The 25441-nt window shown below is 41.0% G+C and overlaps 1 protein-coding gene across 3 annotated transcripts in view; it reads right to left on the minus strand.

Moving 5' to 3' along the window:
* The window catches only part of OTUD7A (OTU deubiquitinase 7A), a 391545-nt gene that overhangs the window by 161272 nt on the left and 204832 nt on the right, over positions 1 to 25441 (minus strand). For 2 of the 3 annotated variants that reach the window (XM_055326737.1, XM_055326738.1), the window contains exons 3-4: positions 15285 to 15378; positions 13010 to 13164 (exon numbers count right to left, since the gene is read on the minus strand). In XM_055326737.1, coding sequence (XP_055182712.1) covers positions 13010 to 13160 — 151 coding nt within the window. In that variant the 5' untranslated portion in view covers positions 13161 to 13164; positions 15285 to 15378. Of the gene's footprint in view, positions 1 to 13009; positions 13165 to 15284; positions 15379 to 15421; positions 15491 to 25441 lie in introns of those variants that run through there. The other variant, XM_055326739.1, reaches the window with a different exon arrangement.

Here is a 25441-nt window from a genome sequence, read left to right on the forward strand (position 1 = left end):
AGGGAAACAAAAGCAAAAATGAACTATTAGGACTTCAGCAGGAGTACTTTCCTTTGCATGACAATGGAAACAATCAACAAAACTAAAAGGCAACCTGCAGAATGGGAGAAGATATTTGCAAATGACAGATAAAGGGCTAGTATTCAAAATCTATAAAGATTAGAGAACTTATCAAACTCAACACCCAAAAAGCAAAAAAATAAAAAATAAAAAATAAAAAATAAAAAAAAAATCCAGTTAAGAAATGGGCAGAAGATATGAACATACATTTCTCCGGAGAAGACATACAAATGGCCAACAAAGACCTGAAAAAATGCTCAATATCATTTATCATCAGGGAAATACAAATCTAAATCACAATGAGACATCATCTCACACCTGTCAGAATGGCTAAAATTAACAACTCAGAAAACAATAGATGTTGGTGAGAATGCAGAGAAAGGGGAACTGTCTTACACTGTTGGTGAGAATGCAAACTGGTGCAGTCACTCTGGAAAACAGTATGGAGGTTCCTTCAAAAGTTAAAAATAGAACTATCCTATGACTCAGCAATTGCACTACTAGGCATTTATCCAAAGGATACAAAAATAGTGATTTGAAGGGGCATATGCTCCCCTATGTTTATAGCAGCATCGTCCACAATTTCCAAAATATGGAAAGAGCCCAGATGTCCATCAACAAATGAATAAAGAAGTGGTATATATATATATATATATATATATATATATATATATATATATATATAATGGAAACATACTTAGCCATCAAAATGAATGAAATCTTGCCATTTGCAACAATGTAGATGGAACTAGAGGGTGGTAAGCTAAGGAAAATAAGTCAGGAGAGACAAATACCATATTATTTAACTCATATTTAAATTTAAGAAACAAAGATGAACATAGGGGAAGGGAGGAAAAATAAAGTAAGATAAAAACAGAGAAAGAGGGAAACCTTATGAGACTCTTACCTTTAGGAAACAAAATGAGGGTTATTCCAGGGGAAGTGGGTGGGGTAATTGGGTGATGGGCATTAAAGAGGGCACTTATGTATTGAGCAATGGATGTTATATGCAACTGATGAATCACTAAACTCTACTCCGAACCTAATAGTATTCCATCTGTTAATTAACTTTGATTGAAATTAAAAAAAAAATAAAACATTCTATTCTGGAAAGCTTTCTACATATCCAGAATATACATTCTTCTCAAGCACACATAAACATTTGCTAGGATGGATCATATTATAGGTTACAAAACAAATATTAACAAATTTAAGAAGATTAACATAATACCAATGATCTTTTCTGACAACAATGATATGAAACTAGAAATAAACAACAGAAGGAAAGTTGGAGAATCTACAAATATTTAGAAATTAAACAGCACACTCCTGAACAACCAATGGGTTGAAGAAACACAAAGGAAATGAAGAAGACTCTTGAAACAAATGAAAATGGAAACACAACATATCAGAACCTATGAGCTGAAACAAAAGCAATCTTAAGAGGGCATTTTAGAGTGATAAATGCCTACATTAAGAAAAACAAAGGGATCTGAAATAAACAACCTAGCTGTATACTCCAAGGAACTAGAAAAAGAAGAAAAACAAAGTCCAAAGTTAATAGAAGGAAGGAAATAAAAACCAGAGTGGAAATAAATAAAATAGACATCAGAAAAGTAATAGAAAGACCCATGAAACTAAGAGCTGGTTTTTAGAAAAGATAAACAAATTTGCTAAAAACTCTCATTCCTCAGAAACAAGGCAAGGGTGTCCATCCCACCACTTCTATTCAGCATAGTACTGGAAATCTTAGAGCAATCATGCAAGAAAAAGGAATAAGAGGTATCTGAGTCATAAAGGGAAAAGTAGCATTATTTGCAGATAATATGAGTGTATATATATATAGAAAATCCTAGATACCACTAAGAAATTGTGGCTACACAATTCTCCACTAGAAGCCTGGTCTCACCTTCCCACAAACTCAGTGCTCCAAGAGGAGTTGCAGATTTGAGGATGTCTGCTAATGGGATAAAGGCAATCCAGAGGAATGAGGGCAACTGAGGACCAGCATCCAAAGGGCCCTCCTTAATTTTTGGTGTCATAAGCTAACACCCCATTTGGTCAGACTATAGGCCACTTGTAAGCTTTTGTATCAGTACAGCATGGCTGATCAAGTGAGTTCTTAATAATGAGAAATGGCCACTCCAATCCTGTGCTTGATCCATGTCTTGGAAACAGTGAGAGGCAATCTGTGAGACTGATTTGCCAGAGCATGTTTGACCATGATGGAGTTTGAAGGAACCAACTCACTGGGAGGCGGATCCCATGACTTACTGACCCAATGTGCAGGAACAAACTGGCACTTCATGCCATTTTCCCATTATCCCTTGCTTGCAAGGTAGCAGAAATCTCCTTACTGGTTTCGAGATATGAACACTAGGGCCACCAGTTGCTACCATGAGGACTGTGGCTAAGTAATGATCCCCTTTCCCTCTGACCCTCATGTTCCCCATGGTTTTGCCAGGCACAGTTCTTCAGAACCATAGACAATTAGCATTCAGAAATGGAATACAATCTATTTTGCACTCTAGTCTCATCATTTTTCCTGTGACCTCCCTACTTCCCTTCAATGCTTCTCACTGCTTAAAAGGTAACTTCTCAGCACAGAACACCAGGCCCTTTGGGATGTTCATCCACACCACACAGTCCCATCTTATCTCTTGTCATTTTCCCTCCAGTCATAGTCTATGACACAGCAATACTGAGCTCCTTCTCTTTCTGATTTTTATGTTTCCATACATTTGCAAATGCTGTTCCCTCTGACTAGAATATGCAACACCCCAGCCTTACACACACACACACTTTATGCCTAGTAAAATCCTATTCCACCTCTGAGTCTCAGCAACCTATGATATCATCTTGGATCACCCTAAGCAGACCTGGTTTCTCCTCTTGGACTCCTCATTTTGGCTATTTACCTGACTGTGATAGTACTTGAGGGCAAGGCCCTTCCTCCTTCCATACTGGATCTCAAAAAACCAGATTAGCGGCCTTCAATACATGCTTGCAGATGGGTTGCATCAATGTTTTTGCTTAAGTGGGAGTTCCTAATATGTAGCAGCCTCCCCTTTACTGCCTAACCAAAAAAAAATTTAAATTGATTTTGGTTTGCACAGCTACTTTTTATCCTAAAAATGTTTAATTTTTAAAATATTTTATTTATTTATTCATGAGAGACACAGAGAGAGGCAGAGACATAGGCAGAGGGAGAGGCAGGCTCTATGCAGGGAGCCCAATGTGGAACTCCATCCTGGGACTCCAGGATCATGCTCTGGGTGGAAGGCAGATGCTCAACTGTTGAGCCACCCAGGCGTCCCAAAATGTTTAATTTTGTATGACTCCAATTCTGGGCCATAATATCAGAGGATCTCCCACCAGAGGATGTCGTTCTCTTGACGCTCCCCTCTTCAATACAATTAATTTCAGTCCACATTACTGAGTGCACTGGGCTGGCAGCCCCATAGGAATGTGCATATTAGCAAAGCAACGTCAAAGAATCCAAAAAGATGGGAGGTATGGGATAGCCCATGTGGAGACATCCACATAGAAAGACTGGTTAGCTTTCCAGAGAGGAAACATTTCAAGTAGCCAAGATGGGACAGCCTCTTGAGTACAGCCAATAAAATAGGCCAGTGATGGTATGTGGGGTTACCCTAATGTAAGGAAATGAATGAAATAAGATCTACTTCATTGATTAGCATTCCAAAAGGAAATTTCCTCATACATGGCCATAATGGTTCTCTGTTTTCAAGAGCATTTAAATATACTCATCTATCTAAAGAGAGAATGTGTCTTCCTAAATGGGGCCAGGCCAGAGAAGGCATCTGAGGAGTCTGATCCTGAACAGGATTTTTTACTTTTGGCCACATTATTTTATATATGCCTAGCCTTAGGGCAGCACTGTCCTCAGTGGGAGCAGGACAGTTAGGGAGGGGCAGCAAGTGTTTTAATGACAGTATTTCTAGACTCACTGGCCAGAGCCCATCAGACCTTCTTCTCTAACTCCTGCTTAGGATTCACAGTCCCCAGGCCACTTTTTCATTCCCACCCAAGGATGATTCCACTCAAGCTTTTTAATCATGCAAACCTGAAAAAGTTACAGCCATGAATTCTTCTGATAAATTGGATGGCATGTGCTCAAGACTGAGCATCAGATCTAGCTTGACTGAAGAGAAGGAATGCTCTGCCTACACACACCTAGGATATCCAGCTTTGGATCACTTCTCTCATTTTAATTTTTTAAAAAGATTTTTATTTATTTATTCATGAAAGACAGAAAAAGAGAGACAGGGACATAGGCAGAGGGAGAAGCAGGCTCCCTGCGGGGAGCCAAATGCAGGACTCAATCCCAGGACCCCAGGATCACAACCTTGAGCTGAAGGCAGATGCTCAACCACTGAGCCACCCAGGAACCCTTCTAATTTTAATTAAGAGTGATTATTCTGGAGCTCACCTCAGTTTCTCATGTGTTTAAGTCCTGGGTGAGTGATGGCAATGGGCCAGTCTCCAGGCAAAGAGTCCCCTTTAGTTCTTCTGACCTCTGCCCTACCACTTCCAATTTCATCTTGTCCATTCTGCTGAATGCTCCACAGGCAACTCTGTGGGTTTGTTGTGAGCAGATCCCATGACCAGCTAGTGGGCTAATATGAGAATTTTGTTAAATACATTCTTCTCTCAGTTGCCTCCATCCCCTCCCCTATTTTCTTGGGTGTACTCTTTGGGGAATTATTACAACTATCCAGTCAGCAGCTGCAGTCCCCACTTGTGGGAAAGTTTTCATATGCCACATGTAAATGTTAATGGAATAACCTGTAAATATGACTGGTACATTATTGGGAGTTACCGCTCTGTGTGAGCTCAACCAAGAAAGGACACCATATGCAAAATTCCAAACCACAGATACTTCAAATCTAAGGAGCCCAGGACTGCCAAAGAGGGTTATATTTCCCCATAAACAACTCTAAGTGCTTGAGTTCTCAAATAATCAACTCAACTGGTAAATACACATGCATCTTAAAATATGTGGACAACTTCCATATACATATTTTGGAGAAAATAATTTAACTTAGTTGCCACTTATTTTCCTTAATTTTGTGAATTCCACAAGGATTTTGAAGGATTATACCAGGGTTTTGTGAGATGTTAATTTCCAGTAAATATTCTTCCTAAATGCAATGTGGCTGTTTATTTGAGTTTTTTTTTTTTTCTATGGATTACAACAAAAGTAAGGCCTGGGTACACTGAAAGAATATTTTGGTAGAGGTGCAAGGACTATGATTCATGATTATTTTAAAAGCGTGAGAGTTGCTTTGTCTTTAAGAATGGAATGGACACTTTATACACAACTCATGTATTTGGCCTACCACTCAAAAATCTTTTTAACTAACTTTTAATTTTTGATGTGGCCAGATAGTGTTTGGCATCTGATTGTTAGCTATTAGTTCTATCTTTTGAATAGTTTTTGTGGTCTATTGAAGTATTATTTTATTTGAAAAGTTAATTAGCCACATCATAAAATGGGTTACTAAAACATCCCTTTGGTGATAGTTAAAACTCTTTTGAGTGCATATAGCAACATAAAATGCTGTTATACTCTAGAAGGACAGTGGAATGAAGATAAATTGTAGGTGACCTGGCTTTGCAGAAAGAACCTGAAATTGAGTGGCACAATTGGATTCAACTGGTGGTTCTGCTATGTTCTGAATGTTTAACTTCAGGAAGTTTTCTTGGCTTCAGCTTTCTTGCCTATAAAACGGGAAGTCTAACATTCTTCTAATTCATTGTGTGGATTAAATGAGACATCATATTTAAAGAGCCTAGCATCTGGCATATAACAATGCAACATAAATGCTAACTACTATTGTCAATGTTACTGGCTTTGATTTTAAGAACTTCCAATTTAATGAGAAAATAAGGATGTGATTAATTATAAAATAGACAATATCAAATATATGTTATAATAGAAGTCTACAAAGGGGGATCCCTGGGTGGCGCAGCGGTTTGGCGCCTGCCTTTGGCCCAGGGCACGATCCTGGAGACCCCGGATCAAGTCCCACGTCGGGCTCCCCATGCATGGAGTCTGCTTCTCCCTCTGCCTGTGTCTCTGCCTCTCTCTCTCTCTCTGACTATCATAAATAAATAATAAAAAAATTAAAAAAAAAAAGAAGTCTACCAAGGTTTGAGGAATGGCAAGCAATGACCAATTAATTCCAACTCTTCCTCGAAACTTCTTTCTCCAGATAGCTACATGGTTATTCTCTCATGCCTCAAGTCTATGCTCAGATCCCATTTTTACTAATGAGTCCTTGTTTGACAACCCTAAGTAAAAATTGTACCCACATCTATACCCCCTTCCTCCTCCCTTTGGTATAGTTTTCTCCATGGCACTTACTAGTGAAATATTATATAACTTATTTATGCTATTTATTGTCTTTCTCCATGAGGATGAAGATTTTCATCTGGTTGCTCACTGCTGTATGCCAGCAGCCAGAACATCCCACTGAGGGACTGGCATGAACTGGGTGTTAGAGGGACACAGTGAGCGAAACCTGCTGTGGTCCCTGCTGTTGTGGTGCTCATACATCAACTTGGAAGAGGAGTAGAATCTCAAGAGTGAGACAGGGGGTGTGCAGAGGGAGTGGGCAGCACATGAACTGAGCTTAAGATGAAGCATGGGGCTGGATGGGGTGTCTGGGGAAAAGGACGGGGAAGAACTACACTAGAGATGAGGCGGAAGGAATGGAAGAGAGGAAGGAATGGAAGAGAGCAAGGGCTAAAAGGAACTGAGTGCCATGTGGAGGAGTTCACTCCACAGGAAACAGGAGATGTCAAAGGATTTGGGGAAATGGAAATACACAACCTGAACTTATTTCTGAAGGACCCCTTTGCCAATGTGCAAAAGGCAGATGTGAAGGACGCAGACAGACAGGTAAAGATGCACTCTTTCATCCTGATGCAGATCAGTGTGCATTTTCTCATCCTTCGGTCTCTCTATTCTGCTGTCCCTATCCTGTCTTTTTTTCAACCTATGTTATTTGTTCTTCTCACTGGCTGTCCTCTGCTCTACTATGATTCCCATCACTGTATGTGTTTTTTAAACTTTTTATTTTGAAATAAGTAATTAAAAACACTCACAAGATGTTTTAAAAAAAAAACAATACAGAGAGGGCTCATGCTCCACGCTCTGTGCTAAAGTTTTTCTCTCTCTCTCCCCCAGCTTCTGCCATCACTGTGTGGTTTTATCCTTAGAAAGATCACAAAGAAAATATTTCATTCTTTGAAACACTGGCTTTGGAAAAATCTTGACCCAAATAACTCTCACAACTGAAAAAGCCCAACATACATATGTGACCATAGTCTCCCCACTGGTAAAGACAGTGGACAGATTCCATCCTGGGTGCAATGGAGCAAGAACACTGCACCACATCTCTCCTACTGAAAGCAGCAGGACACCAGGACAGAATACATGAGACAGCTACTGGGGACTCAGAGGAGTACATGAGAGCAGGCAGCCTGAGAAAGAAGATCATAATTCAAAGTACCCCAGAACTGGTAGTGAGTTGATCACTTTTTCTTCCAGTCTCCCCTATGTGGTGAGCTCAGTGTAGCCCCAAACCCAGAAGTGGGCATTAGCTCCAGGAAAAACTTCTAGCTCTGGCCCCAGACACAGAAAAGAGGTCTCTAATGTTCAGAGAGTTCATTTATCTCTTTTTCTATAAAAAGTGTTCTCAGTTCTCTAGTGCCCCAGACCTGAAGCAATTTTGTGGCAGCAATAAGGGATGGCAGGAAATAAAAACTGGAAGACAGAGAAATCTTCTTCTTCAGTCACAAGAGTTATGATCCCCAGAGGTAAACCCCATGACCTTTTTCTCTTTTTTGGACTTTGATTGCTTAGTTCAGACAAAAGCACAGTCAAATCAAGTGTGCAGGAATGTGGGGATAAAGCCCAGGGACTCAGAACTATTGAGGAGATTACAGTGAAGCAGGAGTTTGAGACAGCAATCCTTTAAAGTTGTTTATAAACTCTTGGGCTTATCCCTGAGCTGTACATGTATGAATCTGACTTTACACAGATTCCAGAAGCTTTGAGTAGTGAAATATGAGACAGACTACTGTCTGGGTCCCAGACTGGCCACTAGTGAGACAGATCCAAATTGAGTTGACCTTGGAACCACAACGCAGAAAAGTCTTGGGGAACTTGGAACTTCTGGTCTGAACCCAGCTGGGGCAGTTCTAAAACAAAAATACCATGTGCCATAAGTTTAAACAACAGCCACAGTCTCAGAATATAATCTCTAAATTGTCTAGGATACAATCCAAATTTATTCAGCATACAAAAATCAAACAGCCCTGCCCCCCAACCAGACATCTTACTAGCAATATTGAGATGAAACTGATACTGGAATTATTTGACAAAGACTTCAGAGCAGTTATTATAAGTATTTTACAACAGAAGAGTATAGTCTTGAAAAATACAGAGTCTCAGCAAAGAAAAGGAAAAAAATAATCAAGTGGAAATGTTAGAAATAAAAAAAATTTCAGCAACAAAAATAATAAACTCACTGGATGGGTTCAGCAACAGAATAGGGGTGACAGAGGAAGCCATAAGTAGTAAATTTATAAATAGATCAATAGAAATGATCTAGTTAGAATAGGTGATAAAAGATTGAGGAATAAAGTGAATAGAACTGTAATGATCACAGGGTACCTGGGTGGCACAGTTGGTTAAGTGTCCGACTCTTGGTTTTAGCTCAGGTCGTAATCTCAGGGTTGTGAGATTGAGCCCCATGTCGGGGTCCATGCTCCATGCAGTCTGCTTAAGCTTTCTCTCTCCCTCTACCCCTCCCCCTCTTCTCTCTGTAAAAGAAATAAATCTTAAAAAAAAAAGAACTGTTGTGATTTGAGGACAACAATAAATTCTTAGACTCATACCATCTGAGTCCCAGAAGGAAAAGAGAAAAACATGGAGTAGAAAAGTCTTTAAATAATGGCTGACAGCTCAGTTTATTATCAGAAGGCAATCATATAATGTGTTTTACTGGCAGTTTAAAGAAGGAAAAAAAAAACAACTGATCATATCAAGTGACATTTTCTGGAAAGGCATTTGAAAAACTTAATATATATTCATGATAAAACTCTCAGCAAACTAGAAACTGAAAGAACTTTCCTCCACCTTATAAAGAATATCTACAAAAACCTACTGCTATTCTATATAATGGTGAAAGACTGGGGCGGGGGGGGGGCTGCTTCTACCCTAAGAACAAGGCAAGGATGCTCTTTCACCACTACCATCCAACCTCCTATTGGAAGTCCTAGCTGGTGCGATAAGTCAAGAAAAATAAATAAAAGGCATATGCATTGGAAAGAAGAAATAAAACTATATCTATTCAGAGACAACATAACTATCTATGTAGAAAATCCAAAGGAGGGATCCCTGGGTGGCACAGCGGTTTGGCGCCTGCCTTTGGCCCAGGGCGCGATCCTGGAGACCCGGGATCGAATCCCACATCGGGCTCCCGGGGCATGGAGCCTGCTTCTCCCTCTGCCTGTGTCTCTGCCTCTCTCTCTCTCTCTCTGTGTGACTATCATAAATAATAAAAAAAAAAAGAAAATCCAAAGGAATAGACACACACACGCATGTGTACCCATGTACGAGCATATACACATATACCTTAGAACAAATAATTGAGTTTAGCGAGATTGTAGGATATAAGGGCAGCACACAAAATCAATTATATTTCTCAATGAACAACAATGAAAAATGAACAATTAGAAACTGAAATTTACATTAGGCTTTCAATAGCTCACAATACCCCTATATAGAAATCTACCCCACATGTATATGATCTACGCTGCAAAATGCTGATGAAAGAATTCAAAGACGTCCTACAGAAGTGGAAAGTAAGGCTATACTGACTTCATGGATTATAAGGCAAAACACAGGATTGATTTACAGATTTAACATAATTCCAATCAAAATCCCAGCAGGAAATTTTATATAGACACATAAGCTGATCCTCAAATTTATATGGAAAGGCAAAGGAAATAGAATAGTTGAAACACTTTTCAAAAAGAAAAATAAGATTGGAAGAATCATGCTGATTCTAAGACTCACCACAAAGCTATACTAATCAAGGAGTACTGGCAGAGGAATAGACATATTGATCAATTGAACAGAATCAACATCAAGAAGTAGCTTCCCACAGATATGTTTAGTTGGTTTGGTTTTTGACAAATGCACAAAGGCAATTCAGTGGAGGAAGGATAATCTTTTCAACAAATGATGCTGAAACAATTTGACTCCCACATGTATACAAATGAACCTTGGCCCAGATCTTACATGTTATACAAATGTCCACTCAAAATGAGTCAGAGATCTAAAGTATACAACTTTTAAGAGACCACCTAGGAGAAAATCTTCATCACCTGGGGTCACACAAAGGCTCTTAGATATGTCACCTGAAACATGATCCATGCAAGAAAAAAAAAAGATAAACTGGACTTCATCAAGATTAAATACTTTTGCTCTGCAAAGGGTACCAGCAAGAGGTTAAAAAGTCAAGCACAGATCAGAGAATATTTGCAGATCATATCTCTGATAAATGATTTACCTTCAGAATATATAAAAAACTCATAATTCTACTATAAGATGTCAAATAACTCCATTTAGAAATAGGTAAAAGAATTGAATGAACATTTAACCAAAGAGAAGATACAGATGGAGAATAATAACAAAACATTTAACAGCATTAGTCAGTGTGGAAACGAAAACCAAAATGATGGAAAAATACCATTCCACGCCTATAAGAATGGAGAAAATAATAAAAAAAGAAAAGAAATACCAAGTGCTGGTGGGAATGTAGAGCACCTGGAACTCTCATACATTGCTGGTGGAAATGCAAAATGGTTCAGCCCTCAGGAAAACAGTTTGGCAGTTTCTTGTAATGCTAAATGTATAGTTACCAATATAAACCAGCAAATCCCACTCCTATGTGTACACACATGGAAAAAATTAAACTATGTTCACAAAAACCCCTGTTCACAAGTAAACATTTGAGTGCATCTCTCATCATAACTGCCCCCAATTAGAAGCAACTGATATGCCCTTGCACAGGTAACTGGATAAACAAACTGTGGTCCATCTCTAACGATAAAAAAGCACAAACTCGGGCAGCCTGGGTGGCTCAGTGGTTTAGCGCCACCGTCAGGCCTGATCCTGGGGTTCCACATAGAATCCCACATCAGGCTCCCTGCATGAAGCCTGCTTCTCCGTCTCTCTTGTTCTCTGTTACTCTCATGAATAAATAAATAAAAAATTTTAAAAAATGCACAAACTGTTGACATGCACAATTTGAATGAGTCTCAAAATAATTATGCTAAGTGAACAGAAGTCAGTTTCAAATGGTTAGGTGCTGCATGACTCCATTTATATGACATTCTTGAAAGAGAAAAAGCTAATGTGACAGGAGACAGAGTAGTGGCTGCCAGCAGACAGGGTGGGAGGGGGCCTGAGGATCAACAGGGCAGGAGGGTGAACTGGGATGGGGTGTGAGGATGAGATGGTTCTGTGTCTGAGAGTGATAGTAATAACATAAATCTATGCATCATTCTTAGAACTATACCCCCAAAGGTCAATTTTTTTGGTATTTTCATTTAAAAAATAAAATTAAGGAAGAAAAGAGCTGACAAGTCTCATTCCTTCCTTAAGGCTATCTAGATATTCAGAGCAATGTCAGTGCCAGCCAGTTACAAAGACTGCAGAGACAAACAGGATCTTTGTCGATTGCTTTTGGAACCTCCGCTACATACATGCGGGTTACTCCACCAAGCATTTGACATCACAGTTTCTTTTTTTTTTTTTTTGAAAGATTTTATTTATTTATTCATGAGACACACACACACAGAGAAAGAGAGAGAGAGAGAGAGAGAGAGAGAGAGAGAGAGAGGCAGAGACACAGGCAGAGGGAGAAGCAGGCTCCACGCAGGGAGCCCGATGTGGGACTCGATACCGGGACTCCAGGATCACAGCCTGAGCCAAAGGCAGATGCTCAACCACTGAGCCACCCTGGCATCCCTCTTTTCCTTTTTTTTTTTAAATTTTATTTATTTATTCATGAGATACACAGAGAGAGGCAGAGACATAGGCAGAGGGAGAAGCAGGCTTTCTGCAGGGAGTCTGATGCAGGATCTGATCCCAGGACCCCAGGATCACGACCTGAGCTAAAGGGAGACATTCAACCACTAAACCACCCAGGTGTCCTGAGCTGGTTCTTAATTTTCAATGGGATTTGAGTAGTAGTCACCTCTAGCATTCATACAAATGTGTAGTAATCCATATTGTTTCCTAAGTGAATTACGGGATAATCATGACTTATAATACTTAACCAAGTATTAGTTAATTCCATAAACAGCAGTTTCTATATTTGAAGCCAAGAGAAATCATTTAAAAATTCTCTCACAGTTTTGTTTGTTCTGAGAAGTTATGATAGGCTCTTCCCACATCTTAGTTTTACCCCACCACACACACACAAACACACACACACACACACGCACAAAAGATTTTAAAAATATGCAAAGTAAATCCATTTTAGATTCTGAGACACAAACTGTACATTTTCCATGTAACAAATGATATCTACACTTAAGGTTTAAGGAGGAATTCTGTCTTGTTGTGTATGAATTAGTACCAACTATTTACTGGCTACTAGGTGGTTTTTCTTTGATGAAACCTTTGACCTAAAGTATTTTTGACTCAGCCAAGATAGAGATAAGAAATACCTAGGTGTCGAATAACAAAAATCATTTCATCATCAACATCTTTTTTCCCCCTTTACTTTTAATAAGTCCAGTACCACCACTGCCAGGTAACAAAAATCTTCTTATCTTTTGCCACCAGTTGGAAAGTAGCTATGCTCAGGAGCATGGCGTGAGGATGACAAGGCCAGCTTACCTTCCAGCAGGTCTCTGGCCAGACCAGGTTCTGCCCCTGTGGACCGAACAAAGTCTGACAGGACTGCGTCCATATCAAGAGTCATAGGATCATGTAGAAGGGCTGCCCAACACTCAGCTGAGGTGGGGTTTGGAAGCAGGCTAGAAACCATCCATCTGCAAGAAAGAAAAGAGAAGCCATGGTGCTATAAGAGGGGATGTAAATGGCAAAAGTGCACACGAGTGAAAACACATGCAAAGAATGGAAAGATGAAACCACTTCTGCCTGTTTGGGACAACTGCTCTACTCTTCATGTAAGACATGCAATAAAAATCAAACCCAAGTATCATCCCTCTGAGCGTGCCATATGAGACAAGGGCGCATTACTAACTCCAGTGCTTCTGACCTTACATTTTGTCACTTCCAATGACAGCTGATTGAAAAGTAGATATATCAGCAATTGCACTACTAGGTATTTATCCCAAAGGATACAAACATAGTGATTCCAAGGGGCACCTGCACCCTAATGTTTATAGTAGCAATGTCCACAATAGTCAAAATTGGAAAGAACCCAGATATTCCTTGACAGATGAATGGAGAAAGAAAAAGTACACACACACACACACACACACACACACACACACACACACCCTGAAATATTACTCAGCCATCAAAAGAACAAAATCTTGCCATTTACAATGACATGGATGGAACTAGAGGGTATTATGCTAAGCAAAATAAATTAGTTAGGGAAAGACAAATACCATATGATTTCACTCATGTGTGGAATTTAAGAAACCAAACAGTTGAACACAGGGGAAGGGAAGTAAAAATAAAACAAGATGAAATCAGAGAGGGAGACAAACCATATCAGATCCTTAACTCTAGGAAACAAACTAAGTTGCTGGAGGGGAGGTCTGGGGCAGTGGGGGATGGGGTAACTAAGTGATGGGCATTAAGGAGGGCACTTGATGGAATGAGACTGAATGTTGTGATGAATCACTGATGAATCACTAAATTCTGCCTTTGAAACTAACAATGTAGTATAGGTTAATTAAATTGAATTAAAATAAAAATTTTTTAAAAAGAAGATAGACTGGATAGTTTAAAAAAATCAAACACCTACGTACACATTGATTAATTTGGAGTTACTAGATTCCCAATCCTCTTTCAAGTTATCCAAACATGTAACATCTCCACAATTAATTGCATTGCCCACCATATCCCAATTATGGCTTTATTAATGAGCCAACACACTCCCTCGGTTCTCACCCACCACTTGGCTCTTAGGAAAGAGTCCATGCAATCTAGAGTCAACTGAAGTACCAAACCTACTGAAATGACTGCTAAGCTATCTGTAATATCTCCAAGAATCGTTGTAGTCACAGTAACAATCCAACACAATTCATAAAGATGCTAGATTTCCCAGGCAGGGTAGTCCTGGTTAGAAAGATACAACAAGCATCCTGCAACTTGACCACAAAATGCACTAGCCAATTTTGCTGGAGGAAAGCAACCAGCACCTGGCCTGTGAGGCTCACATTGGAGAACCAGTGCTAGGCCACTGGTGAATACCTGGCCATAGCTGACGAAGTATAAATGCATTCCTGTGTTTGCATACATAAGAGATGGGCAAATTATGGCCCATGAGCCAAATGGTATCTACCATCTGTTTTTGTAAATAAAATGGCACTGGAACACAGTCACATTCATTCATTCACATGTTGTCTCTGGTTGCTTTTGCACATGGCTGAGTTGAGCCATTAAAACAGAGACCATAAGGCCCACAAAACTAAAAACATTTACTAGCTAGAGCATTACAGAAAGTTTGCTGAGCCCACTACAAATTTTATACTGATATAAAAGCCCATGGAAAATTTTATACTGGTATAAAGTAAGCATATAATTAAGTATGTAATTAACTTTACCTGCTGTGGGGTGAGTTCAAGTCCCATGCTATTGATGAGTGTCCTTCTTCCTTCTTCCTAGATAACCACTCGCATGCTCTGCTCTGTGGGACAGAGGCTCTGACAACTGCTGCTGCTTTAGCACCAGGCACACTGTCTTAATCTGAGCCCCAAACCTGCCCCTCTGACAACCTGTGACATGCTGTCTAACCTCTCTGAGACCCTCTGTCTGTTAAGACTGGTGGAAATAAGCTGATTTACAGTTCAAGATTGTGAGGATGGGGGATCAAGCAGGGAGGTGTGTGACGTTTTTACACCATCTTGCTCATGGCTCTTACTTGGGTGGAATTTTTGGTTGGTGTTGCTACAAAGTAAGAAAACTATGTGACCTGATATATATGGTACCAATTAGGAGATCGCCTTCTTCCTTCTCTCTGTGTACTGGAGCCTTGACTGGGAGGCTTCTTCTTTTGTCACTTCCACCTAGAGGACAAATCAGAGAATAAGAGCACATTATTCTCCTTACTTGCAGACAGAAGCTGACGGCTTTCCCTCTTGTCACATGAAGCTGCATCTGAGGCATGGCCAACTGTTTGTGGCATGCTGCTGCCCTCCTGGGCCCTACAGGCACCTGCCAGCCAGCTGACCATCAGATCCTGCATCCAGGGGACTCCTGCAAGGGAGAGGGTATTTCAACTTTTCTCATTTTAGCAAGTATCTATATTTCAATGAGTATTCCTTTCACAATACAGAGCTTTTTAAATTTATTTTTTAAAAAATATTTTTATATTTGAGAAAGAGAGACCAAGAGCACAGGGTGAGGGACAGAGGGAGAAGGAAAAAGAGAATCTTAAGCAGATTCCCTGCTGAGCATGGAGCCTGACATGGGGCTTGATCTCATCACCCTGAGATCATGACCTGAGCCGAAATCAAGAGTCATACACTTAATTGACTAAGCTACCCAGGTACCCCTGCAGAGCTCTTTTAAATCTTACTAACTCCATACTAATATATTCAACCTTAGCTATTTTTTTAAACTGTGAAAACATATACCTAACATGAAATTTACCATTTTAACTTTTCAGGTTAAAAGGGGATCATGAGCCCCTTTTCAGGTCAGTGGCATTAGCATTTACACTGTTGTACAAACATCACCATTATTACTTCTAGAACTTTTTCATCTTCTCCAGCCAAAGCTCTGTCCTCATTAAACACGAACTCCCATTTCTCTTCTAACCCCAGCACTTTGCAACTATCATTCTACTTTATTTCTGAATTTGGACAGTCTAGGTATGTTGTAAAAGCAATCATATGATATTTGTCCTTTGTGACTGGTTTATTTCGCTCAAGCATAATGGCCTCAAGGTCCATCTGTGTTTAGCAGGTATTAGAATTTCTTCTCCTTTTAAGCCTGGTCTTGGTCCATTGTGTACTGCTGTAACACCAAACCACAGACCTGGCAGCTTAAATTGTAGACATTAATTTCTCACAGTCTGGAGGCTGGGAAGTCTGAGATCAAGGTGTTTGCAGAGCTGGTGTCCAGTAAGGGCCCACTCCCTGGCTTGCAGATTGCCAACTTGTTGCTGTGTCCTCACATAACTGAGAGAATGAGCTCTAGTCTCTTTTTCTTTCTAAGAAGGACACAACCTTCATGGGGGCTCCATATTCATGACCTCATCTAGATCTGATCTAGACCTAATTACCTCCTGAAGGCTCCACATCCTAATATACCACACTGGGGGGTAGGCCTTCAACATATGAATTTTGGGGGTATACATGGATGCAGTTCACAACAAGGCTGAGTAATATTCCATTGCATGGATATACCACATTTTGTTTATCCATTCATCTGTACTGGATGCCTGTATGCTTGTGTTTTTTCCACCTTTTAGTTATTGGGAGTAACTCCATCTAAATCATTTTTACACTTAGGTCACCATATTGTGACCATTTCAAGTTTTCCCCAGTGTTAAAGTACAGGTTAATGCCCATACCTCCTCTTCTGTACCTTGTTCTCCATGCAGAGATTAAAGAATGGGTTTACAATACATATTTTTTGGCTATATTCAAAAATACATTTTTGGGGCCACGTTCAAATATAAACATTTGGGGGGCACCTGGGTGGCTCAGTGGTTGAGCATCTGCCTTCAACTCAGGTCATGACCCCAGCATCCTGGGATGGAGTCCCACATTAGGCTCCCTGCAGGGAGCTTGCTTCTCCCGCCTCTGCTTATGTCTCTGCCCCTCCATGTGTCTCTCATGAATAAGTAAATAAAATCTTTAAAAAAGTAAACATTTGCATGGCAAGAAGTTACTCTGCCTAGCCCCCTGAAGACTCCTTTTTAAAACCTAAAACCCCCACTGCCACCAAGTTCTCATGGTCATGCAGTGTGGTGACATAGGAGGATGGGCCATGAGGATACGGGTTCCTGGCTACCTTGGCCATCCTCACCCTGCTCCCCATGCCACTTCTTCCAGCATACTTCTGGACCCCTCAACCTGCCTTTCATGAACCAATGCACCCACACTGCCTAGTTCTACTGATGTGAGGTTCAGGGGGCCATGTCCTGCCTCATTCCTATACATCCAGGCCCTTGGACTCCTCTGAGAATCTCACCTTGTGGTGTGTCAAGCTATTCTCACTGACTTTGCCTTAGGAGAGGCAGTGCAGCAGGGAATAGAAGCTTGGCCCTGGAATCGGTCCCTTGGTGCCAAAGGAGCCCCATCACGATGGCCTATATGACCTCAGGCATGCACTCAGTCCCCTCTCACACAATATGGTGCTTTGACTAGGTAAGGGCCTTATCTGTTATAATGTCCTGGGGTTTGAATGTCTCAAAAAACAGAGAGGAGCAGAGGTTTTCAATTGCTTTGTAAAAACTGATGAAAAATGACACTGAGAGATTCCTTCTCCTATTTTATTTCTATGTGTGTATATGTCTGCCACTCTTCTGCTTCCAAGCAGCCCTATGAAACAGGCTCACTGGGGGTGGAATGTCTCTGTGGTTTATGTGGCAGGTAGAGTAGCGTGCACACCCGAGGTGCAGCAATGTTCCCCTGAGGGCTTGGGAGACGGGTCTTAGCTGGCCCCGTGGGGGGACGGTCAGTTGCCAGCTATGTTCCTGGGGCTGCCTGTGTGTTTTTAGTAGGGGCTGCTGCCTAGGCTCTGAGGACAAGTGGCAACTGTCTGAGAAGTGGCAGAGTCACTACATAATCCTGAATACCAAATCACTGGGTAGGCATTTTCCTAAAAACCATTTTGTTGAACATCCTCTGTATTGAATAGGTATTTTTATTATTCCTTTTTATGTGTGAAGTGGATGGAGGTTCGGAGAAGGGAAGAGCTATGGGGGACACTGCTGGGACATGCCTGGTCTCCACATGCGGTCCTCTTCCTCTTGCTCTGAGAGAGTGGTCTGTGACGCTTCCCCTTCCCTTCAGGGAGCAAGGCTGGGCTGACCATGAGCATGAGACCTCTTTAGCTTGGCCACATCCTAAGTGCCAGCTCTGACCCAGCTGAAGGAGGATGCATAACAAACAATGGAAATGATAAGGCAGGGTTTACAGGAGAGTAAGTGGCTTGCAATATCTGTGAAAGAGTTCTGTAAACAATTATAGGCTATTCAGATATTTGAGATCCTCTTGTTACTGCAAGTCAGAGCCAGAACCACTGAAACAATGGTTCTCAAAGTGTGTTCCTCAGACCACCAGCAGCAGCAACTTCCCCTGGGAACCAGCTAGAAATGCCCTTTCCCAGGCCCCACCCTAGACCTGCTGAATCAGAATGTCTATGCGTATCATTCAGGAGATTCTTTTTTTTTTCATTTATTCAGTTATTTTTATTATTTACATTAACATGAATGCACGTATATTTATTTTATACTTTTGAGTTATTATTCAATATACTATGGTATTCATTTTGTTGCTTAAATTATTCCAGCTTTAGCCATGGGAAGCTCTTCCAGGCTGCTTCCTATATCCCTTTGATAAGATCCCATCCTTTCTTCTTTTTATTGGAGTTCAATTTGCCAACATATAGCATTACACCCAGTGCTCATCCCGCCAGGTGCCCCCCTCAGTGCCCATCACCCAGTCACCCCAACAACCTGCCCACCTCCCTTTCCACTAGCCCTTGTTCATTTCCCAGAGTTAGGTGTCTCTCATGTTTTGTCACCCTCACTGATATTTTCACTCATTTTCTCTCCTTTCCCTTTATTGCCTTTCACTAATTTTTATATTCCCCAAATGAATGAGACCATATAATGTTTGTCCTTCTCTGATTGACTTACTTCACTCAGCATAATACCCTCCAGGTCCATCCACGTCAAAGCAAATGGTAGATATTTGTCATTTCTAATGGCTGAGTAATATTCCATTGTATACATAAACCAATCTTCTTTATTCATTCATCTGTCGATGGACACTGAGGCTCCTTCCACAGTTTGACTATTGTGGACATGGCTGCTAGAAACATTGGGGCGCAGGTGTTCTGGCGTTTCATTGCATCTGTATCTTTGGGGTAAACCCCCAGCAGTGCAATTGCTGGTTTGTAGGGCAGATCTATTTTTAACTATTTGAGGAAGCTCCACACAATTTTCCAGAGTGGCTGCACCAGTTCACATTCCCACCAATAGTGCAAGAGGGTTCCCCTTTCTCCACATCCTCTCCAACATTTGTTGTTTCCTGCCTTGTTAATTTTCCCCATTCTCACTGGTGTGAGGTGGTATCTCATTGTGGTTTTGATTTGTATTTCCCTGATGGCGAGTGATGCAGAACATTTTCTCATGTGCTTGTTGGCCATGTCTATGTCTTCCTCTGTGAGATTTCTCTTTATGTCTTTTGCCCATTTCATGATTAGATTGTTTGTTTCTTTGGTGTTGAGTTTAATAAGTTCTTTATAGATCTTGGATACTACCCCTTTATCTGATGTGTCATTTGCAAATATCTTTTCCCATTCTGTAGGTTGTCTTTCAGTTTTGTTGACTGTTTCTTTTGCTGTGCAGAAGCTTTTTATCTTGATGAAGTCCCAATAATTCATTTTTGCTTTTGTTTCCCTTGCCTTCATGGATGTATCTTGCAAGAAGTTGCTGTGACCAAGTTCAAAGGGTGTTGCCTGTGTTCTCCTCTAGGATTTTGATGGATTGTTGTCTCACATTTAGATCTTTCATCTAATTTGAGTTTATCTTTGTGTCTGGTGTAAGAGAATGGTCTAGTTTCATTCTTCTGCATGTGGATGGATGTCCAATTTTCCCAGCACCATTTATTGAAGAGACTGTCTTTTTTCCAGTGGATAGTCTTTCCTCCTTTATCGAATATTAGTTGACCATAAAGTTGAGGGTCCACTTCTGGGTTCTCTATTTTGTTCCATTGATCTATGTGTCTGTTTTTGTGCCAGTACCACACCGTCTTGATGACCACAGCTTTGTAGTACAACCTGAAATCTGGCATTGTGATGCCCCCGGCTCTGGTTTTCTTTTTCAATATTCCCCTGGCTATTCGGGGTCTTTTCTGATTCCACACAAATCTTAAGATGATTTGTTCCAACTCTCTGAAATAAGTCCATGGTATTTTGGTAGGGATTGCATTAAATGTGTCAATTGCCCTGGGTAGCATAGACATTTTCACAATATTAATTCTTCCAATCCATGAGCATGGGATATTTTTCCATATCTTTGTGTCTTCCTCAATTTCTTTCAGAAGTGTTCTGTAGTTTTTAGGGTATAGATCCTTTACCTCCTTGGTTAGGTTTATTCCTAGGCATCTTATGCTTTTGGGTGCAATTGTAAATAGGATTGACTCCTTAATTTCTCTTTCTTCAGTCTCATTGTTAGTGTATAGAAATGCCACTGACTTCTGGGCATTGATTTTGTATCCTGCCACACTGCCGAATTGCTGTATGAGTTCTAGCAATCTTGAGGTGGAGTCTTTTGGGTTTTCTATGTAGAATGTCATGTCATCTGCGAAGAGGGAGAGTTTGACTTATTCGTTGCCTATTTGAATGCTTTTTTTCCTTTTTGTTGCCTGATTGCTGAGGCTAGGGCTTCTAGTACTATGTTGAATAGCAGGGGTGAGAGTGGACATCTCTGTCGTGTTCCTGATCTTAGGGGAAAGGCTCCCAGTGTTTCCCCATTGAGAATGATATTTGCTGTGGGCTTTTCAAAGATGGCTTTTAAGATGCTGAGGAATGTTCCCCGTATCCCTAGACTCTGAAGAGATCAGGAATGGATTCTGTATTTTGTCAGATGCTTTCTCTGCATCTATTGAGAGGATCATATGGTTCTTGGTTTTTCTCTTGCTGATATGATGAATCACATTGAGTGTTTTATGAGTGTTGACCCAGCCTTGTGTCCCGGGGATAAATCCTACTTGGTCATGGTGAATAATTTTCTTAATGTGTTGTTGGATCCTATTGGCTAGTATCCTGTTGAGAATTTTTGCATCCATGTTCATCAGGGATATTGGTCTGTAATTCTCCTTTTTGGTGGGATCTTTGTCTGGTTTTTGGAATTAACGTGATGCTGGCCTCATAGAATGAATTTGGAAGTACTCCATCTCTTTCTATCTTTCCAAACAGCTTTAGTAGAATAGGCATGGTTTCTTCTTTAAACGTTTGATAGAATTCCCCTGGGAAGCCATCTGGCCCTGGACTTTTGTGTCTTGGGAGGTTTTTGATGACTGCTTAAATTTCCTCCCTGCTTATTGGCCTGTTCAGGTTTTCTATTTCTTCCTGCTCCAGTTTTGGTAGTTTGTGGTTTTCCAGGAATGCGTCCATTTCTTCTAGATTGCCTAGTTTATTGGCATATAGCTGCTCATAGTAAGTTTTTAAAATCGTTTGTATTTCCTTGGTATTGGTGGTGATCTCTCCTTTCTCATTCATGATTTTATTAATTTGAGTCTTTTCTCTCTTCCTTTTAATAAGACTGGCTAATGGCTTATCTATCTTATTAATTCTTTCAAAGAACCAACTCCTTGTTTTGTTGATCTGTTCCACAGTTCTTCTGCTCTCTATTTCATTGAGTTCTGCTCGAATCTTCATTAACTCTCTTCTTCTGCTGGGTGAAGGTTTTATTTGCTGTTCTTTCTCCATTTCCTTTAGGTGCAAGGTTAGCTTTTGTACTTGAGTTTTTTCCAGTTTTTGGATGGATGTGTGTGTTGCAATGTATTTTCCTCCTCAGAACTGCTTTTGCTGTATCCCAAAGATTTTGAACGGTTGTATCTTCATTCTCATTAGTTTCCATGAATCTTTTTAATTATTCCCTAATTTCCTGGTTGACCCTTTCATCTTTTAGCAGGATAGTCTTTAACCTCCACGTGTTTGAAATCCTTCCAAACTTCTTCTTGTGGTTTAGTTCTAGTTTCAAAGCATTATGGTCTGAAAATATGTAGGGGACAATCCCAATCTTTTGGTACCAGTTAAGACCTGATTTGTGACCCAGTATGTGGTCTATTCTGGAGAAAGTTCCATGTACACTTGATAAAAAAGTGTATTCAATTGCGTTTGGATGTAAAGTTCTGTAAATATCTGTCATCCAGTCTTTCTCAGTGATCTTCAATTCGGCTTTGCAAAGAGTGTAAGGGTCCTTCATAATTAGATGATGAGGCCTGTCCTCCATTTCTAGATCAAACAGCTGCCTACTGAGAGAGAATGAGGTGAGCCAATTGGAGTTGAAGGGTTTGATGAAAGGCTGTTAGTGTGATCTGGAGAATAGATCGCAAGTGCTTTCCCCAGAGCATCTCCAGTCTGGGAGCTGCCTGCTGCCTTGCTTCCTCTATTTGACATTATACTGTCTGTCGCATTGGCAGGAGGTGTTTAGGAAGAGGTGCTGTAATGGTTTGTGCCACTACGGTGGAAAGTGGACATCGGAGGAAGACTGGAATTGATGTCTGCTGAGGAATGTGATGGATAGCTCAAGCGTTCATGTGGATGCAGGCTACAGTAGCTGCTAGACTGTGGAATATGAGAAGAACTGTCCAACATTCCTCTGTAGCCAGGCTGATTCATCCCACTGGAGGAGCTCCAAGGGTCACTGCTGTGATGGCCATCTTGCATGAAGAAGGAGCTAGGGAAAGTGCTGGCTGCTGGTTTTGAGGAAGGGTAGCCTGGCAAATCCCTATTGTAGTCGACAGTGCTTGCTGATGGAGCATAAACCGCTTTCCCATTATAGTAGTACATCAAAGAGTTGCCAGTCATGCCCGGGATTGTGTATGAGTAGTACATGGTCTTGGAATCTTTTTTCTCCTCAGTCCCACTCTAACAACTTTTATTTCAAACTCACTGACCCTAAAAAAAAAAAAAAAACAAAATAAAATAAAAAAAGAAAAACTCACTGACCCTTTTTTTCACAAGCCCTTCAGGGGATTCTGCGGTGGCTGAAGTCTCAGGACCACTGGTCTCAGAGATATGAATTCAGGTTGCTAATGACCATTTCTTTTTTTTTAAATCAAGATTTTATTTATCTGTCAGAAAGAAGGAGAGAGGACAAGTAGGCAGAGCAGAAGGCAGAGTGAGAGGGAGACACAGACTCCCTGCTGAGCAGAGAGCCCAATGAGATGTGGGGCTGGATCCCAGGACCCTGGGATCATGACCTAAGCGGAAGGCAGACACTTAACAGACTGAACCACTCAGGCCCCAACTAAGGAGCATTTCTTTTCTTTTTCTCCTCCTCCGCCTTCTCCTCCTCCTTCTTCTTCTTCTTTTCTTCTTCTTCTTCTTTCTTTTTTTTAAAGATTTTATTTATTTATTTATGAGAGATAGAGAGGCAGAGACATAGGCAGAGGGAGAAGTAGGCTCCTCACAGGGAGTCCGATGCGGCCCTTGATCCTGAAGCCCCAGGATTATGCCTTGAACCAAAGATAGATGCTCAAACGCTGAGCCACCCAGGCATCCCTTGAGGAGCATTTCTAAAAGAGGTAAAAATGACACAGCATCAGAACAAAAATGTTGACACTTTTTCCCCTTTATAATTATCTTCTCTTCTTTTGTTTGATATCTGCCTCGCCATTTCCCTAACCAAATTTTTATTCCCTTCCTTCTTGAGCTGAAACACAGAATTGGCCAGATTTTTCAGAACTCAGGCCTTGTTTCAACAAACTTCCTGTTCTGCTCATTCTCTCCTGAGGCTTCCCTCCAGGGCAGTTCTGGCTGCGGGTCCAGGACCTGATACCCAGCCCCTGCAGAGGCTCTCCTCTCCTTCCCAGTCTTGCTCACAGTCGCCTTACCCCACTGGAGTTGTTCTCTCTTGCGATATGAACTCTGTTGCATAGGCTCATCCAGGGTCTCTGTCTCCCCACACTTAGGGCTATTGCTCTCAGACCTCAGACCAAGGCCTGACCCCAGGACCCTGGCTTAGAATCACAGAGTGTTCATGCCGCATGGGTGTCCCTGAATTCAATACCACATTCTTTCCAGTACTGGAGGTGGCTGCATTCATTTATCTTTCAAGCAGTGAATATGCATTCAGTTGCTTTTTTGTTTAGTTGTTATTCTAGTGAGTGTGTGAGACTCAAACACTGGGCACCATGAGCTACTTGGGCTTCTCCAGGAGCTTTCCAGCAGGCAGAGAGAGAGAGAGAGAGAGAGAGAGAGAGAGAGTCAGAAACAGGTGCAGGCCTTAGAGACTGCCAGTATTGGGCCCCTGTCTAATGGAGGAATTGGTCTAAACAGAGAGAACAAAATGTTAGGAAAGAGGTGCAGCAGGATAGACTAAAATTATAGCAGGATCAGTTTTTTGTTAACTTCCTTTCAGCGGAGCCTGACTAAAACACGTCCCTAATGTATTTGTTTGTGGATGTTATAACCAGAGATTGGAATGTGGCAAGATGGGATGAAGACCTAGATTGGGAGATGGAGGTGGAGGCTGGTGGTCTGACCACTGGGGACAAAGGAAGACCACAGGGAGAATGAAAGTTATTCTCCACCCCCAGAGCGGCAAATAAGCTAGTCTACGCCTTGCATGTCATTGTGTGTAATGTCCATTCATTCCCACAGAGGGCCTGCAGTCTGAGGGTTTGAATCCAACTTCATTCTCCTTTCAACCCTCCAGGTTTCACAGTACCTGGTTCCCAGCAGGGCCAGGACTAGGGTGAAGAAGGTAAGGCACTTGCCACATGCCAAACTGAAGGGACTGCAGACATCTATCTCAGAGCTCAAGCTCAACAAAGGTTTAGTGCTATGTTAAGAAAAATCAAAGTTAGCACAAAAATATTCTTGAAGAACAAAATATAAACATTTTAAATGAAGTAAGGATCAGCATGACTAACTCTTCCTTGGTTTCTGGCTCGATATGGTGGCCAGTCATGGGCACACACCCAGAGTTTGCTACCTGATGGCTGGTATCTCTGAAAAGACTCCTTAGAACATAAACACAGTACGACTATCAGACCCCAAATTAACAACCCTTCCTGTCATTAATATCCAGATGGTGTTCCATTTCCAAATATCTCAAATGCTACACATGTATGTATATTTAAATTTTCAATTTGTTTGAACCAGATTTCAAATAAAGTCTATGCATAGTAACTGGCTGATAGGTTTTTTTTTTTAATT

The sequence above is a fragment of the Nyctereutes procyonoides genome, unplaced genomic scaffold, assembly GCF_905146905.1.
Source record: "Nyctereutes procyonoides isolate TBG_1078 unplaced genomic scaffold, NYPRO_anot_genome, whole genome shotgun sequence".
NCBI classification, from domain to species: domain Eukaryota; kingdom Metazoa; phylum Chordata; class Mammalia; order Carnivora; family Canidae; genus Nyctereutes; species Nyctereutes procyonoides.